At 40.3% G+C, this 19320-nt stretch overlaps 3 protein-coding genes across 4 annotated transcripts in view; all 3 read left to right on the top strand.

Annotated features, from left to right (window-relative positions):
* Positions 1-19320, top strand: part of LOC113163505 — a 1294879-nt gene that overhangs the window by 722308 nt on the left and 553251 nt on the right. The gene's annotated exons all lie outside the window — the stretch shown is intronic.
* LOC113163500 (NACHT, LRR and PYD domains-containing protein 12-like) overlaps positions 1-19320 on the top strand; it is a 664684-nt gene that overhangs the window by 216363 nt on the left and 429001 nt on the right. The window lies entirely within an intron of this gene.
* LOC113163592 (LYR motif-containing protein 4B) overlaps positions 11107-19320 on the top strand; it is a 34596-nt gene continuing 26382 nt past the window's right edge. Inside the window, exon 1 of the mRNA XM_026362350.1 lies at positions 11107-11228. Within this exon, the coding sequence (XP_026218135.1) occupies positions 11140-11228 (89 nt within the window). The 5' untranslated portion in view covers positions 11107-11139. The remainder of the gene's footprint in view (positions 11229-19320) is intronic.

The following is a 19320-nucleotide window of genomic DNA, read 5'->3' as shown; positions in this document are numbered from 1 at the left end:
CGTCCGATTGCAGCCACGAGATGAGACAGTGAACACGAACAACGCAGCAGAGTGAAGCCACAGAGCAGATGTCTGTTTTATATTTTCCTGCAATACCCTGTCAGGTCCTGAGAGAGCCCCGACACACTCTGCTGCCTCCTTATTAGCAGCTGAATGTTTTATTTTTACCGTTTCCCTGCCTCAGATAAAGACAGGAGAATGTGCAGGGGTGCTAACTCTCAGAGACCTGCTGAGGCCTCGCAGGTCATAAAACATGGATTTCCATGAAGAGAGCAGAGGCTGCAGTGTTAGAACAGAAGGAGGAAAAGCTCATGTTCACCCACAAACACTTTAATATTTAAAATCCACACTGTACTGTGGCTTCAAACCCTGCAAGGTGTGACAAGGGAATGATACAAGACAAAAAGTCTGATGTAGTCATAGCACATTTTAAGCTGTAAGCAAAATGGGCTAATGACTAGTTAGTATTTGGTGAAAACACTACAAACAATTCAATTTAATACTTAAGAAAATTGTGATATTCTAAAAATTGGTGCCGCCTGTGTACTTTACAGAACACGCATTTTGGCACATTTTGCTATATCTTGAAGCTTCATGTCATCGTTGCCAAATGTTTGATTAGTAGGTGAGTTTATAGGTTCAGGCTCCACCACACATACAAAAGTACATATCTGTGAAGTATGTCTTATTCAGGAGGAATAAAAATGTCAAATTACTGGTTCAGTCACATTTCTAAATAAATGCATGAAAGCTAAAATAATCACAGAGACTGGGTTTTATCAACACAAACATAATAACAGATGAATCTTGATTTCTCTCCAAAATCTATTTACAGCTGCTCTACCAATGCAAATCAGTTTATCTTCCCATCCCTAAGAGTCTGTATACTATATCACTATATAAGGAACCAAGCACAACTACACTCGAAGTGTGAATACTATTAGCTGAGGAGGCTGTTACCACATGCTGTTGAATATGTTTTTCTTAAACACATTCGTCACCATATTTAATAATCCATCTCTGTGCCTCAGCAACTTCTACAACACCCACACCAAATGTTGTCACTGTATTAAATGGCAACATCAGTTGTCCTTGGGACCACAGATGTGGGATAACAGGGTCGGACTCCTAGCTGGCTCAGTACGTTAAGGCCTGGTCATCGTGTACCACACTATGATTGCTACAGTTATGAAAAATGGCTGATGGGAAGCACCAGTGAAAAGACAGAAAGTAGTGACGTTACAGATTCTGACGTCTATGGATGAGTTTGGATGAAAAGCGAGCATGTGTGTGTGTGTGTGTGTGAATCTGTGACAGGATCATAGATCAGCTCACAATGGGCTGTGTGTGTGTGTGTGTGTGTGTGTGTGTGTGTGTGTGGTGTGTGTGTGTGTAAAGTAAGGTCTGGTGGGCTCAGCGGGTTCAGGAAGGGCTTTTCTCGAACAGATGGAGAACACATACACACGCAAACACAAACACGCGTTGTAAAGGCTGTGCAGGAACTCATGCACCAGAGAAATCAATTTGACATCCTGTGTGATATTTGGAAAACAAAGCAACAAGCTGAAACACACACACACACACACACAGCCTGTAAAATGCTGCTGTATCCTCTGCAACAATTAGTGCAGCAGCCACTTTGTCTTCACTGACAGCAGAACAAATGCGAGCTCTCCATGTCGCTAATACAGTTAGCTTGCTATAGGCCAGGTCATCACTTCAGCCCGATCAGCTGCTTTTGCTTCGCTTTTACTATACAAACCTTATCTTTGATAGAAGATTGATTAGACATTATACTTATGAATTAATTCAAGAAGCTTCATCTAAGATGTTAAAAAAATGTTTCTATGTGAAGTCACACAGCATTTCCACACGCAGGAAATACATAATGTCGTACAAAGAAACTATGATATCTTTTTTTTTTTATATTTAGCAAAAAAATGAAGGTCAGCGAAACAAGTTGATACAAAATGTTGACTGTAATAGTATAATTTGTTAATCTTTACATTCGCATAAGTTTCACTTTTCATTCAGTGACATATACTGTGTATCCGTTTATAAAAGCATGTGGCTTTACTATAGCAGGCATCTTCAAATAGTCCATGATGTGCTGAAAATTAATTCTATAAAATACTTGATCTACTTTTATTTTTCATTACTGAATTTTCACATTTTGAGTTTTATATATTGAGTGAGTCAAAGCAGCGGTAATAAGAAAAAAGGGTAAGACCTCTCTAATGTGAGAGAAAAATTCTCTTCAGAGCAGAGTACTTGTCATTAACAAGGTCCAGGCAGGAGGCTTTCTCTGTGCTAATGCAGTTACACCGGGGGTCCGACCTCATTTACAACCCCACCAAGAACACCGGCACAGGGTGATTAAGGTTCCACACAAGAAAATCTGCCTTCTGGGAAACTCAGAGCCGAGTCAGAGACCTGAAGGACACAAAGTTCATCTGAGCGACTGAGTTTCTATCAACTTGGAGACAGCGAGACACCGTGGACAGAGAAGGTGAAGAAAGAAAAAAAAAGAGTGAGCAGAGAGCTGCAGTCTTGTCATCTCTAGAAAGAATAACTGAAGGTGAGTGATGAAGTTTGAATGAGAAAACACACCTGCTGGTGAAGTGTGTGTTCCAGGCTGCACATGCAGCAGATGGTGAAGCAAACTAGTGGGATCAATTTCCATTTGGAGTTGATGGATTTTGCTGAAAACATTCCTCATCATTGCACTTTCCAATGGCTTTTTAATCTCTTCTCTTACCTTGAATGAATTAAAGTTAATACTATTTGTTACCAGAAACCCAGAATAACTGCAAACCTAAACAGCAGACGCCTGTGATCACTTGCAGCCTTTCTTTACTTATAAAAAAGTAAAGAAATGCAGAGAAAGTCAGCTTTTTATCTCCCTAAAAAAATGCGGACAATCACAAATTTTACTTTATATTTAGACTGGAGTTTTTAACTAGTTTCATTTAAGGTAAATCTTTGCAAAACATGCACTCAGTCATCACTTGATAAGATACACACAGCTAAAACGAATGCAGTTCTGCAGTAAATCTTCCTTTATGAAGGTGATAATGGTTAGTTTTTGTTGCCATATTGTGATATAACGAGAGTTAGTCGACTATATTTAAATAAATATAAACAAGCCAAGTAACAGAAGCAACTCCCTCACAACCACATGGATACTAATGGCTGTAGAGTTCAGGTACGGCACTGCTGAGTGCACAAATTGTCCCGTCTCCACCCAGAACCTCTCTTTTCTCTAAACTGAGAAGACACCCAGCATCTCGGAGTGTTTTTACTGCCCTGATACGTGTGTAGAAAATTGCCCTGTAAAGTCTTTCCACATTCAGACGCTCGGTGTGGTGAAAAGGCTGACTGATCAGTTTGGACAGCGGACACAAAGCACTGCTGCTGCTGCTTTAACACAGCAGCACCAGGAAGAAAGCCAAGAGACACAACATACACTAATGCAAATGTAATGCAGCCTGCTAATCACCTTGGCTTTAAGTCTGAAGATACACAAATTTAACCTCAGGTCGGTTTTTAGTGTTTAATTATTCAAATGAAGCACTAATGAAATCAGAATCGGGCAGTAAAACATAATGCACTGCTGGGCTTTTGTGCCAATACTTTATTTCAGATTAGTGGGTCTGATCACAGCCTAACTTTAACTCTGACTGGTGCAGGTGACTGCAGTTTGTTGCAAAGTGAGATTAACCTCAGCCCTGAGGCAAAATTAAGCCCCAAGGCCCCCCATTAGTCCCCTTTATGTGCTTATTGTCTCTTTACTATATGAATATCTGGGAAACAAAAGTTTTCTGTGTGGCAATTAGATTAAATCCTTAAAGCTGCTGTAATCATTGTAATTCACTGAGAGAATTATCAGCTCGATCTGCAGCACACTTTAGCGTCACAAAGCTGACACACCAAGATGCCTTACACTGACTATTACGTCATCTTCGGCAGTGGCACTAGGAAAAACTCTCTACACCAGCAGGTGGTGGGAGTCGGCATTCCCTTTATTAAGACAGAGGACTGCAGAGAAACAAACTGTAGACAAAGCAGCACTTGGCAGCATTTGTTTTCCATTTTCACACCAGTGCCATGTTCACTACAGCCATTTTAAATCTACTTACAGCTACAGACTACAAAAACTATGGCCACAGGCACTCACCGACAGTCAACCATCAGCTTAGTGTGCCAAGGTCTTAATAGAGAGACCAGCTCATTGGTTAGTGTGCAAACACAACTTTACTGTTTTAGTTCAGTCTTTTCCAAAAAAAAAACTGAGAAAAAAGTGAGGGACAACTGGAAATGAAGGGTTAGGGTTCTCTTGCACAATATGTGCCCATCCACCCTTCCATCTTCTTCCACTTTTCCGGGGGCGGGTTGTGGGGGCAGCAGTCTAAGTAGGAATGCCCAGACTTTCTTCTTCCCAGAAACCTCCTCCAGCTCTTTCGGGGGAGCGCCAAGGCGTTCCCAGGCCAGTCGAGAGACATAGTCCCTGCAACGTGTCCTGGGTCCTCTCGGAACACCTCCCCAGGGAAGCGTCCCGGGGGCATCTGAAACAGATGCCCAAGTCACCTCAGCTGACTCCTCTCAATGTGCCCATGCAAACATTAAATCAGATTTCACTTGCTGTCCTTTCCTGACGTGGTGTTGATGGCAGCAATGACAGAAAGTGTCCACAGTCCTCATCCTGTGCAGTAATATATTCAGATCAGCACATACACCATCCTGACAACACGTGTCCACTGTTTGCAAGAGGAGCATTTTAATGGTACACACACAGACACACACACACACACAGACACACACACACACACACACACACACACACACACACACACACACACACACACACACACACACACACACACACACACACACACACACACACACACACACACACACACACACTGCTGGGAGGAATAAACAGCAGTAGTCCAGCAAACATCAAGTCAAACATGAGGCTGCAGTGGACGGTGATGTCTCCCTGGGTGAATTCTACGATGGATAGTAATTACAGGCGAAGGCGGAGGGACAGAGCTCGAAATGGATGCTCCCAGTGTTATTAATGAAAGCTAATGATGGCCACAGTTCTCATCCCATCTCCTCTCTCCATCCCTCTATCACTGAGGCAGCTCCGTTAATTTAAACTATGGGCAGAGATCACTACCAGTATATCTTTGTGTGTGTGTTTCATTACAAGATGAGGGAGGATTCGACAGACAGCTGAATTTCATTCCACACACACACACACTGTTTTTACAGCTCCTGGCCAAGACACAGAACATCCAAATATATCAGGATTGGCTGCTACATTGTCTTTAAACTGAGGAGTGCGCTGTCAAAAAACTGTAAGACACTAAATTTAATTTAAAGCTTTGACTATCAGACAAGTGCAGGAGTAAATCAGAGAATAAAAACATGAAGTCTATAGAAAAGAAAACGTAAAAAAAGGAGAATGTGCTGCCTCAGTCCATTCTTAACACTCGTTGTCATTATTTGGTGTTTTTTCATTGTAAAATCAGAACCTATATTTAAACAGTGCAAACGACAACCTGCTCCATAATCCTGATGCCATGCATTTATTTCTACAGATGTTAGTCAGTTGTCCCTGACCCTGTGCAGGACCCTAACTTTGTCACAGTAAACACCAGGAATCATCAGCACAGATGTTGCCTCCAGTCCAGTTGCTGTAGCTGCTGATCTGGACTTTGTCCAGCTTCCCTCCAACTGCATCAAAGCCTCATTTTGACTTTATTTACATTTTTCCGCTAATTAAAGCAGGAGTTGAATTTGTCTACATCTGCTGTGCTGACTTCAGTTTCATCAGTCTATGGGAGCCCAGAGAATAAAGCTGAAATCCTGGTGTTAACGTGTCTTTAAGACAGAGCCAGGAAATATTAATTCAGAAATAAATCTAAATACTGTTCAACTTAATGCTTACTGTTCAGAAAAATGTAAAACTAGTTCTGTATCACATCGTTTTAAATCACTAATAATTGACTTCTATCATTTGTTGACCTGTTGCTGTGTCCCTTTGTTTCTCATATGCTCTGTCATGTCCCTGAACGCCTCACCAGTGCTGATCTCCCTGCTACAAGTTTTGATAACACCTAAATGTGTTCCTTCTTATAGCTTAGATCTGTCCAGGACTGGAATGAATATTGCAGGAGACATTAGCATGTGCCAGCTCCTGAAGTGTGCACACACTCACACACAGAGCACATGAAGTAAAGAATCTAGAAAATGCAGAGGGATTACATGGATCAATATGATGTCCAACAACACACACTCTATTGCCTCCTCAAACACATATCTGTCCACCTACTTCAGTCTGTGGAACTAACGATGCAGAAGAGTTTGCTGATCTGGAGCGGAGGACAAGCTGGAGGACTGGAAGAGAGAAGATGGATGTGTGGATGCAGAGTCGGATGAATGGGTGGATGGATTTGAAGCGATCAGGTTCGGGTCACGGGCTGAAGGCTCCCAGATGGATTCTTCCGCAGGTCTGAACACGGGCGGAAGCAATCAATGGTCGGAACGTCGGGGGGCCTTGATCCACCAGGCAGAAAGGAGACAGAGACAGAAAACTCAATCTGCAGCTCACAGTGGTGATTCACAGTGAGAAACTAGCAGCAAACATATCAAACTCATGTCAACACAACGTGGGGTTTGTCCAGCGCTCAGGAACTTTCTCCACTCTGCGCAACTTTCCCAGCACAGAAGTTCACTAAAGATCTACAGAATATTCCTTTACAAAATTTTTATACCTTCACAAGGACATGCTGCCCAAAGCTGAGTAGTTCCTGACTGATGATGTCATTAGTAAACTCTACCTCCTGAGGGAAGTAACAAGGGCATTTTAGTTTAAACTATGCATCGATTTGATAATCAAGAATCTAATTTTTTCCCGTGCTTTGTCTGGTAAAAGATAACAAACATTGCAAGATAACGTCTGAACATTATAATCCTCATAAATGGCATAATTAGGTGTACTGAAGTAATGAGTAATGAGTAATATTCTTTGTATGTGGACACACACTTTGCTCCACATCAGCTCTTGTATTGCTCATTTTCTGCCCAAAAGGAGAGAGAGAGAAAAAAAAAGGAGCCATTTGTATGTTAGGTCTCAGTGATGACTTCTGTCATCATTGAGTCATAAGTCCTAGAGAATTTTAACAGAAACACACCAGAACTCTGCAGTAGATGAAAAAGGAAACTAGTGAGGCTGAAACAAATATCACAATTTAAGCCTATGAGCAGCAGAAGAGCAGCAGTAAACGTCTCCTCTGGGACGTCTTCTCTGTTTCTCTACGGAGCATCTATAACAAGATCACAGAGGTCTCCTCCATGTTACTCTGACTGAAAACAAACTTTTTTTGTTTATGTAGTAACTTCACTTAGTGATTCTCACATTTTTACATTTCACGCATTGTGCAATAGTAAAAACTTAGTGGCCACTTTAATGAGGGCAGTGTCTGACAAACTTGTTAAAAACCACCGAGCTGATTTCAGCATGACCACAGTGAGAGTTTGATAATTTGATGTCGATAAAGCTGATGTGACGCTGGATTGAGGGGGGATAAAAGGCGCTTAGTAGCTCGGTGTGAACACTGACAGCAGCGTCAGTTGATTTGCAGGATTCAGACTGAAAGCTCAGATGAACAAGACAGAGTTCGTCCAGTCAGCCGGGACTGAGGGAAATCCCCCTTTATTGATCTGTCGCTGCTGCAGATCCGTCCATCAGTCAGCCGGCTCTGCAGGGACACAGACTCTGCTACTTGTATCGTTGTGAGGACCCTCACTGACATGATCCATTTTCTAATAGGAAAGGAATGAGCTTTACAACCAAACTGTTTTTAAAGTCTGCTGCATTTTAAGCAGGAGAGCTAATTTATTCTGTGCTGAAATCCAGTTTGAGGTATTTGTATTCTACTGGGGTATTTCCATTGTATGGTGCTTTTACTTTTACTCCCCGCCATTTATTTTGAAGGTTAAGATAGTTTACTAGTTACTTTTGGCAGAAAACTGTAATCAACTAATAAATGCTGTATCATTGTGGTTAAAACACCTGTCAGTATGTGAAGTGGTTAAAATCAGCTCCACCTTCACCAGCTGCTGTTTTTGTTTCACACCAAATGTGTAGAAAACTGATGTTTTTATATTTTCTTTGTGATGAAAATTTTAACTGCATGAAAATTCAATATTGTTTTCTTATTGGAGTACTTTTTGTACTTTAAGTAAGTTTTAGATTAAGTGCTTAAACTTTTATTTGAGTATTGTGTTTCTGTCCTCCAACCATCTGTGATGAGAAAACGATTCACTGTGGTGACAAAAAGAAAAGAAAAGAAAAGCTTAAAAGAGGGGAAAGAAATGCTTAGTATGCAAAACAGCAATTTAAGTTTATTAATCCTGTTTTTTAATATTATCCATTACATACATTGTTAATAACAAGCTTATAGATGGTTATTAAACTGTAACTACAAATTTTCCAGCTGTGAAAACAATAGTACTGCCACACCCTTATGTAGTTATCACTTTGTAATTACAATGATCTAATCTATTACCTTGTTATTACTTTGTAGTTACTATAACTAATAACTACTGATTTTTTATTAAATAATACTACTACCAAGCTTTTACATTTTTATTATACTTTTATTAGATAATTGATATCAAATCCAGTATGGAGAAAAAGTCACAATTGTGTATCCCTGGTCCACATTCAAAGTCAAACTCAGACTGGTCCTCTTAAAGCAGTGGTTGCCAAACCCGGTCCTCAGGCCTCACTGCCCTGCTTGTCCTCCAGCTATCCTCGCACTACCCACTGCTGATTACCTGGATCAGGTGTGTTCAGTCAATCAGAAGCTGGAAGATACAGCTAATCAGCAGAGGGTGGGGCAGGGATAGCTGGAAAACAAGCAGGACAAGGGGGCCTGAGGGTTTGGGAAGCACGGACATGAAGACAGATGTCCTCATGTACAACACCTCACTGGAGCAGAACAGCTGACATTGAATTTTCAACAACACACACACACAAAAATACAACTAGGCACAAAACACTATGCTTCACATCAGCATGTACCTGAATGGTGACAGACACAACATAAACACAATGTCTGCATCTCACACACACACACGCACGCACGCACGCACGCACGCGCACACACACACACACTTCAACTGACCTTTACACTAAAACACAGCAGGACATCAACAAACAGGATGTGTCTCTGACCTTTCACACATCCATTCCTAAAGAGCATACTGTATACACACACACACACACACACACACTCTCTCTCTCACACCATACGCACAAACACAGGGCTTTGATAGCACCCCTCGACATTAAAATACATTTGGATCATATTTCTAGTAATCATGGTCATGGTCAGATGACTTGTATGACTGGTAGAAACAAAAATTACTACAGAAGTAGAGTGCTACACGCTGACCACTCCACCACAACATCAATATCAATACCACCTGATCTGTGTATTTAAAAGACTTTAGTAAAGATGAAATGTATTTACATGTTGCTGTCACTTGTCCTTATAGCTACAGATTTAAATACCCATAAATATATTGTGAAAACACCCAAAAACTTTAAGTATCACAGATATAAAACTTTCCATTATGCAGACAGCAACAATTCAATTCAATTTTATTTGTATAGTACTTTTTACAATTGACAAAGCAGCTTTACACAACCAAAGAAACTATGGAAGTTTACATGAACAGTGAATGTGTATGAATCATAATAATTAGATTGTCCCTGATGAGCAAGCCGAGGGCGACGGTGGCAAGGAAAAACTCCCTGAGAAGGCAACAGGAAGAAACCTTGAGAGGAACCGGACTCAACAAAAGTCTGACTGTAGCAACATCTAAATCGAAACTCAAAACTCATCCCTGCCTTAACTTTCAGTTAGTGGTTATCTCTTTCTTTATTTCAAGCTATATGTATGGGAACAGGACCCAGTCAGGACCCAGTCACAGCCACTCTTTTCAGTCTTTTCAGTTCCTTACTCAAACTCACGTTGCTTCTCTTTGTGGTTGACTTAAATCATATGAACAATCTCTTCTTATAGCAGCTCATGTCACAGGCCCAAAGGCCTGTTTCCACTAAGCCAGTTCAGTAAAATAGATCCAGTTACCAATCTCATGCTCGTAAATCAGTCTCTATTTTTAAACGCTTTAAATACATTACTCACAAGTGGACACGAGTATACATATTATATTATCGTGCTTTAGTGTGACTTTTAACAGAGATAAAAAGGAATTGTAATATTACATTTGCTGCTCTGCCTATGTTTTTCTTTTTCTCATCTTACTCCAATTTGATATTGAAACAGATTTATTAATCTCAGGTGGAAATTGCTTTGCCCTGATCTGATGGATCTGGGCTAAGACTTGGTGTAATTCCTGACAGTCATGATGAAATGGTCAGGGTCTATTGCCTGATTAGATAAACTAGCAGAAAGGTCATCCGGGCTCCCCCACACACTAACACCAACACCACATGGCTATATGATAACTTCCAAGTACTTAAAAGACACCTTGGGGCGTCGTTAGCCTTACATCTAAACTAAAAGAGAACACTTTAGAAGAAGCTAACCCCATAGCAGCACTTTTGTCTGTCAGGTGTGTTTGTAGCAGAGCAGCTAACATGCTGACCCAAGGGCATGTTTGGAGGGATATGCAGCACTTTAAAGCCCGACATGTTGCCAGGATGTGTCCTGGAGTCAGGCGCTACAACCTCACAGTATAGTTCATTCATTAAATCATAGTATTAATGTTTTACTTTGTATTTTTTAGAAGTTTAAAACCAGCATAGCTAACTCACCCCCTGTCACTTTCCAGCGTTGGGTGGCTGTTAAGCAGGCAGAGACGCGCCTGTGTCCCTGATTGATTATAACTGATTATAAAGTCGACGGGATGTTTTTGTGACGACTTTTTATAATATCATCGCTTGTACATATGGGTGTGAATGTGAACAAATAAACGCAAAAAACGGAGAAACGTCAAATAAAAGTATTCAAAGTGTTTTTATAAACAGGCGCTGTTTGGACACTCGCTGTTGAGGGTCCTTAAGTCAAACAGTCGCGGAGCAGCGTTGGTATCAACATGATGGCGGCGTCCACCGGATCACAGGTGATCTCTCTGTACAGGATGATGCTGAAAGAGAGCAAGAAGTTTCCATCGTACAACTACAGGTAGGAGATTATATCTGATTGTTTTGAGTGTTGCTGCTGGTTTAAACTGAGTGTCAGCGGCTGTAAAGACGCTAACGCAGCGGCTAACGGTTGTGTTTACATTAGCCGCCTGACAGATTAAGTGTCGAGAGCGGTGACACTCAAATCCTGTACGTAAATCAAATCATCAAGTATTAAAACTGTCATGTTCTTACTCTGTGTGGTCTGTGTTCAGTCAGCGAGGTAACGTTTTATCTTTAGGAATGTGTTGGGTTTCAGTCACTTTAGCGGTCCTGTAGTTAGTTCTCAGTGGCTGTGGAAATACAGCTAAAGGACCATTGCGGGTTTTTTTCCCCTTTAGTAGCAATATAACTTTTCTATTTATATAAATTGTACGAGATTTAAGATTATAAATTGCTTTTGTATTTTTCTATGATTGTATTTTATTTAACATTAGTTATTAGCTTTGTTTAATAAGCTCAGCATTAGTGGTGAAAGAAGTACTGATAACATTACTTAAAACTAAAAGGTCAATTTAACACTGTGCATTCACCAAATATTTTACTCTTTGCCTCGTTTTTTCTTTCATTTAACTAAACAAATACTTTTTTTTTTTACCCTGAAACCTGTCATTTATATATATTTTCACTGATGAATCCTATGTAGTATCTTATAAGAATCCTCATTGACCAGGGACCATAAACACCTGTAGAGACAATACAAACACAATGGAGCATGTTCGGTTTGGTTTTAGGGGATGAGTAAAATCTTCATTGGACAGTTAATAGATTACTACACTATTGCTCCAGTCATCAGTGCACATGCTCTCTGTGCACTAATGTCATTTGACAAATTATTTTGTTAAAGTAATGTTGTCTTTAATCCTGTTATAAAATAAAGGATCTCATATTTATCTAATACTTTAGAGCATGTGCACTGATGACTGGAGCGTCCCACTGTATCGTCACAATTCACTGCAATTTGTACAAATGTCATGTAGACCTTCACTTATTTATTTATTTTGGGAGTTTATTTATTTATTTTGGCAGTTTTGAAAATTGATGATCTGAACTGTCCCTGAACGCAGTACACCACAGCTGCAGCTAGGCCTTCTACGTAGACCAAGTCTTACTTTCTTAATGTAAAGGAAATGTGGTGGTTAACATGTTTTTGTCATGTTTTTGGTCTCAGTCAAAATAGTTTCACATTATAGTTCAGTACTGTACAAGATAGATGCACAGTAGTTTGACATAAGTTGTAATGTAGAGATTGGTGGTTCACATCTCACTGAAGACGTCAACTGAATAATTTATTTCAGAATTAGCGTATATACTGAAGATATTATGTAGGATATTGTGTAGCTGACCAACATGTTAATGATAAGTGTATATTCTATGATATGATATCTCTTGTTGTGCCAGATTTAACAAGTCTTGGTTAAACTAAAACTATTAAGAAGCTTCTCCAACTTGTGACAAGGAGCCCAGACTATAATAAAATGAGAATACTCAGAAAAGCACTTAAACACAGTAACTGAGTAAATGTACTTATTCACTAATTATTTTCCATCAATGCTCAGTGTGTAGAGCAATGTGTGGGGAAAAAAAACCTGTTGTAAAGGTACTGGTGTTAATTTCAACAATCTTTTGTCTTTTTATTAATCAGAGAAAGCTCAGGTCATGTATTGGCATCCTTTACACTGTTGCTGAGGTTTTACTGTAGCTACCTTAAGGACTAATCTGTTCTTATCCTGAGCGATTCGTTGTGGTTATTTTTATTATTGCAGCTTATTGCAACACACTGAGAAGGTTTTGTGTTAATGTGTTGATAGTATGTGAGTTACTTCCTGGATCTGTGGCGCAGTGTTAGACAGAGAAGTCAGAGGACCTATTAGAGAGTCTGCTGCAGTGGTTCAGAGACTGTGGCCTAGTTTGTACCTGACCACTGACCTGAATTTGTCTGCAGCCTCCTGCTGCTCAGATCCCATCAGGACTCAATCTGTTCTGCCTAACTGACTGTGACACACTCTGCATTCATTCTGCAAATCAATGCAGCAGCTGCTGTTGTGGCTAATATATTTGAAGAGCTTCACGCTGATACTGGATTAATATGGAAGTTATTCTGATGAAGCTGCACCTGTTCATTTTTTTTTTTTAACCCATTCCTCATAACTGGTCGATATTGACCTTGACATGGCCCCTGATACTGTTTGATGAGCTATTGGACCTGACTGTGGGTTTTAGAGGCCTCCATCTTTGTGTGAAATATCAACATATATCTTTAAAACTCACTTTATTGATACAGATTCTGCTCTGGTGGCTGAAAATCCAGTGTATCAAATATTGAGGCTTCAAATCTCAGTGATACTTACTCCTTCCTTCATAACTCAACCTGCAGGAGCCACTGTTGTCATCGTTGTGGTGTTGAGGGTATTTTGCTGTGCTTCGTGAAGTCTGTCTGTGTGTAGTGTCTTCAGCTGTCACAACACACAGAGCTCTGCACGGACATCAGAGACGAGCCTTCATGTGGACCGCCACTGTGTTGAATTATTGAGCCTCCAGATGAGAATCGGCCTCCTCCCGCTGCCGGTCCACACAGAGTAAAATAATAATAAAATTCCCCCCACCTGCTCAGAGACGAGCAAAACAACACTGGTCTGCTTCATATTAGGAATAAAACATTATACGTCACAGCTCTATTACAGAGATACAGGCTGCTGATGAAGGATCATCTTCACAGATATATACTGGAGCTCTGTCTAATGAGTGGTTTAGAGGTGGATGTGTGTGCAACATGCATCCGTGCTCCACTTTAGATTTGTTTTGATTTCTGTCTCTTGAAGACACTGAATTCAAGATTAAGGATCCTCCACTATTAGTCTTCTTTAATGCTATTTTATTATTGTTTTGTTGGTGTGGGTTTCCCTTCATAAGCTGCAGTTTGGGATGCGATAGCAGTACAGGGTTGTTGTTGGAGTGACCTGAATATGCCAGACGTTGCTGCAGGCTGTATTTTGTTGTCTCTCTCTCTCTTTCTGACTACAATAACAGCTGATGTAGGCGCTCATGGCACTTCCTGCGAGGAGAGTTTGGCTAAATTTGCACGAGGCGGGGGGATGTGGAAATAATCTGAGTTGCAATGAAACATTCATGATTCTCTGCAGGAAAATTAGATCAGTGCAGCAGCTGATAGTAAGAGGAGACGGAACATAAACACAGAAATGAAATTTAAACACAAATCCGGCCTGTTTGGGGGGTTTTATGAACGTAGAAAACTTGTTTCGATGTTGCAATGTTGAGTACAATAAAAGGGGGAAGTGGTGGAGAGGATAATCAAACTTTTCTGTAATCGAAAGAGAGAAAAATGTAGCTGTAGGGTGGATTTATTGGAGGACAGAAATGTAGAAGGATTAAACAATCTGAACAGACGCCCTGAAGGACCTAACAAAAATTAGATGGATTTAAAACAAGAGCCATGAAATGAAAGTCACCAGAGACGTAGACCACACTGAAAACCACAAACCTAAAAGCAGATTACATTTTATGTTAAGGTTTATCTGTTACTGCCGTGCACATTCGGACTCTAACACACACAGCGTCTCATTCCAAAGCTACTTAGCTGAGTCTATGACTCTTACTTTGTCTAGAAAGATATTCAGAAACATCCTGTTGAAATCTCGTCGTGCGTCTGTAGTTTGTTTCACTTCTTGTTCAGGACCAGACTCTGGCTTATGGATCACTATAAACTGTCTGCAGCTACCAGTCTAAGAGAACCCGTGTCATTCATTAGCGAACGAGGGGAGCACACGTCCACGTGACTAGAGGTGGTCGTGAATAATGCAGGCAGAGGAGCAGCTGAGCTGATTGTAAAGATAGATTTAGACAAATCGAAACACTTGTTATAAATCCAGTGTCTTCAACACCTTGAAAAGTCTTGATACTATAACTACAGTTATATTTGTAAGTAATCACTTACTTTTTACATGTAATGCACGTCCTTTCAGGACCATTTGTCCTCTTGCAGCTGGAACAGACAGGCTGCACAGGTTTTCCCACCATAGTTATCCACTAATTGCCTGAACTATATATTGGAATTTGTGGATAATTCTACAAACGCAGATTTTGGTGAAGACAAATGTTTGTTGTTTATGTGGAAATATTATTAAGTTTATTTTTCTCTTTGTTTTTTAAAATAAAGATTTTGGACTACTATGCCAGCGACTGCTCAGAATCAAATTGTACTCTAAATAAACAACTTTGGACCTTTCATTATCTTATATCCAGATTACACAACCCCTGTTTCTTGACTGTGTATGTTTGGTCCACATCTGCAATTCGAAGTTGCAACAGCAGCTGTTGTCTGCAGACTCTGCAGCACACACACCCTGTGTCAGACTTTTCCTACCGCGTGACAGAAGAAGCTCCTTGTTTAGAGACAAATGCCTTGTTTTGTCTTGGTTAGGTGGAGCCATCTCTTCTCTTGTTGGGAATTTCCCCAGTTCCGTGAACAGAAAACATCATCCAAATGACCAAATACGACTGTAAAGAGGGATTTACATCAAAACAAAATGAATGATAGCACATTATATGTTCAATCAACACATCACACAGCTCGTATTCCAACACATCTTTTACTTCATACTTCTGGACTAGTTTTAGACATGTTTAAAACCCTCAGCACAAGAGACATAGTCATTACTGTCATTACTTTTGAACATGTTGTTTTAAACCTTATACATCATCATTTTAGTTTACAATAAGCAACTTTATTTATACCAACCCCACCATTTTATTACAGGATAAGACTTGGACATATTGTCCAGATCTGGCTTTAAAACCCCAATTTAAGACCCTGCAGGGCACCAGGTGTTTTGGAAACAGATGAAGAGACATAGGTGGAGGGAAACGGAGGAAAGAGATGGAGGAGGAGGAAGCAGAATGTCAGAAGTAGGTCATCTCTCTGCAGAAGAACAACAAATAAACTGACTCAGGGTTTTTGTCTTTTGTGTGAGCAGAGTTTAATTCTTCCTCTCACTTTGTCCCCATCTCGATTTTTGCTTTGTCAAAAGTGTCTCTGCCTCGTCCCGTCCTCTTTTATGTCTCTTTCTCTTTATTAAAAATAACTCTCCCCAGTGGATTCGCTCGAACACTGTGTGTGTGTGTGGTTTAAAACCTGTCAACTCATCAGGACATGACAAAAGCGTCTGATGAATTAGTGATTGTGGAAATCTCTCTTTCATCCGTCTTTTTCTCTCCTCCGCTGTCCTCTCCTCCTCTCATCACCTCCTCCTCATCTTGAATAGATCATACGAGAGTATTCCCTCTGAAGTTTCAGTGACGAGACAAACTCACACACACATTTAAGAAAAAGAAAAAAGCACAGGAGCATCTCTGTCTTTCTTTGACTCTGTCAATATAAATTGGTTTTGTTGGTTTGAAGTGTCTGATGCTGAAACAAACACAATCACATCCAGATTTAAACTGCCAGGAATATTTAACGGCAGACATTTTGACAGGACACAGCTGAAAATGTATCACGCTGTTGAACAGAATGATGACATCTCCGTTATACATCAGTAAATTGCTGTATATGTACAGTAGTAAGATTTTGGTGTAGATGTACACTGTTCACTGTACTCCAATAATTATTTCCTCTTGACTAAATAACCTGTTAAAACCTGTGACGCTGCCTTGTACACCTGCCTTTCATCACACATAAGTACAGAAATCCTTTCTCTGCAGGGTGTGTCTCTTTGGAGCTGGCGTTCAGGAACAACTGTTAGGGTTGTCTAATGGAGTGTTTTTCGTGTCACAGACTCTAAGCCAAGAGCTTTAAAAAGCTTAAATTTGCGTAAAGGTTGATTAAATCTGCTTCTAGCACCTGGTACACAGTCTGCAACAATCAGAGTGACTATTCTCATGTGACTCGTGCTTTAATTCAGGCTGCTGCTCTCCAACACTGTAGTGGTTGCTGTGGACCAGCAGACAGCAGCACACAGCTTCTGTAGAAGAAGAAGAAGAAGAAGAAGAAGAAGGCAGTCAATGATAGATCAGTGAACTGCATGAGGCTCGAGCATCTGCCAATGACAAAGTTTTACATTTTGAGAGCATGGAGGTTTTACGGTGTAGAGCCAGGAAGCTTAACAGTGTTAGTGAGTTGATTTTTAGAAGTTCTTACATTTCATAGCATGCATAGACACCTCCATCAGCAACAAAAATCTGCTTTTGCTCTATTCTGTTTAAATTCTTTCACATTGGTCAGTCGGGTCATTTGTGTTTCAGTTTCCACTTGAGTCAAGTTGATCTGATTGGTTCTCTGTAGTTGAGTCTGCAGCTTGGGGTCCTTTTTTGACTCTTAAATCAAATCTTTGCTGTAAATCAGGCTTTCTGGTGCGGCTCTCGCAGTACCGGTCTGTTTTTGTAACTGTTAGTTGATGATTCTACAGAAAACAGTTTTTGGCTTAGCACAGACATTAGTTTGCAGGAGCACGTTAACCCTTAAACACTGGAACTTTGGTCTGCTGTGAATTGAATTAATGACATTAATGTGTTAGGGAACAGCTCATATGACCCACCGCCAGCATCGCTCATCGTTTTAACTGGATCAGTGGCGGCTATTCGTTCTTTCCATTTGCCCTCCAGTAGATCAGTACTCGCACTGCAGACATGGAAACACTTAATTAACATAGTATTAATTAATACTACAGCTGGGAATATTGACATGGGCATGGTGGCAGCTCTGGACAGTAGCAACAGCAAGAAGAAGAGCTGCTTTCGTTGTTTCTCCACACTCTAATTGCGACTGCCTGAGTAGAATAATGAACATTGGCTTTTGATTCGCTGTATTTTGCAGTAGCTGATCTGATACTGATCCTAAAGATTGGTTTGGGACACCCATAGTAGCAGGAGGAAAACAAACATTCAGGGCTCAGTGGAGGCCGCACCATCTGTTGCAGGACTTTTTGTTATTCTTGTCTCTGAAGATAGTTCTTTATGTTTGGGCTTCATAATGAAACGGGGACCAATGAGACACTGACCTGATGGTGTTCTGTGATGGACATCAAACATCTGAAACCCCTTTGTCTTTTGTATGGTACTGTCTTTGGTTTAATCCACACAGCACGCGTCCTATTGTGAGCAGAGACATTTAAAAAAAACTCTGACATTGTAAAACTTGTGATTTATGATGTTGCTCACGCTGCCCTCAGTCTATCATCATGTCCGGTGGAGACACTGAGCTGCTGGACCGATCATCTTCTTCCAGCCCGTTGATCATTTTCACCACTTTCTAATCTCTTTGTTGTTTGTTTTTTTGTTTTGTTTTGTTTTTTTCCTCCGTCTTTTGTTTTGCTCATTAGCGGCAGGGCTCATTATGCTGAGTCCATTAGTCGATGGGTTTGCATGAATCAGTTTGATGGAGGGGCCCGAAGGCCCCGTCTTAAGTCCTGCAGAGCCTGAATTTAAAAAATAAAAGAAAACGTTTGAATGACGAGCTGCTTCGTTAACTCCACTGCTCACCACAATCTGTCAAATACCATCATTCTTCTTCACCTAAATTTCCCTGCCTCCTGTCCCTTCTGCATATTTACCTCCTTCTTTCCCTTCTTCCATTTCTTGCAGCTTCCTTTTATCTTCACATATTAATTTACTTCTTTTTAGCTTTCATTATCTCTTCCGTCCTTGTTTAGTCCATTCTGTTTAAACCTTCGTGTCCTTCGTTGTTTCCTTCTTCTTCCTTCATGCATTATGTCTTTTCTTTACTATTACTTCATTTTCTAATTACCATTGTTTTCTTCCTTCTCTTTCTTTGCTTTCGTCATTTACTTTATTTCTATATTGCTTTTCACATCACTACTTCATTTCTTCTTCTGTTCTTTGTGCCCTTTAATCAGTTTTGTGACTTATGTCTAATCAGTTTTCCTTGCTGCCATTTTCTCTTGTTCTCAATATGTTTTGCTTCCTGTTATTCAGAATCAGAATTTCACTTCCTTTCTCTTCTACTTGGCTCCTTGTTTATTTCCTTCATTGTCTTTTCTTTGACATTCCTCTTTTAATTGTCATTTGTTCTTCTGTGATTCTTCAAGGACCTTTTGTAATAAAGTTGTTTATTTTCA

The sequence above is a fragment of the Anabas testudineus genome, chromosome 2 (genome assembly GCF_900324465.2).
Source record: "Anabas testudineus chromosome 2, fAnaTes1.2, whole genome shotgun sequence".
NCBI lineage: Eukaryota > Metazoa > Chordata > Actinopteri > Anabantiformes > Anabantidae > Anabas > Anabas testudineus.
The sequence above is the reverse complement of the archived record's forward strand: the minus strand, read 5'-3'. Positions and strand labels throughout refer to the sequence as shown.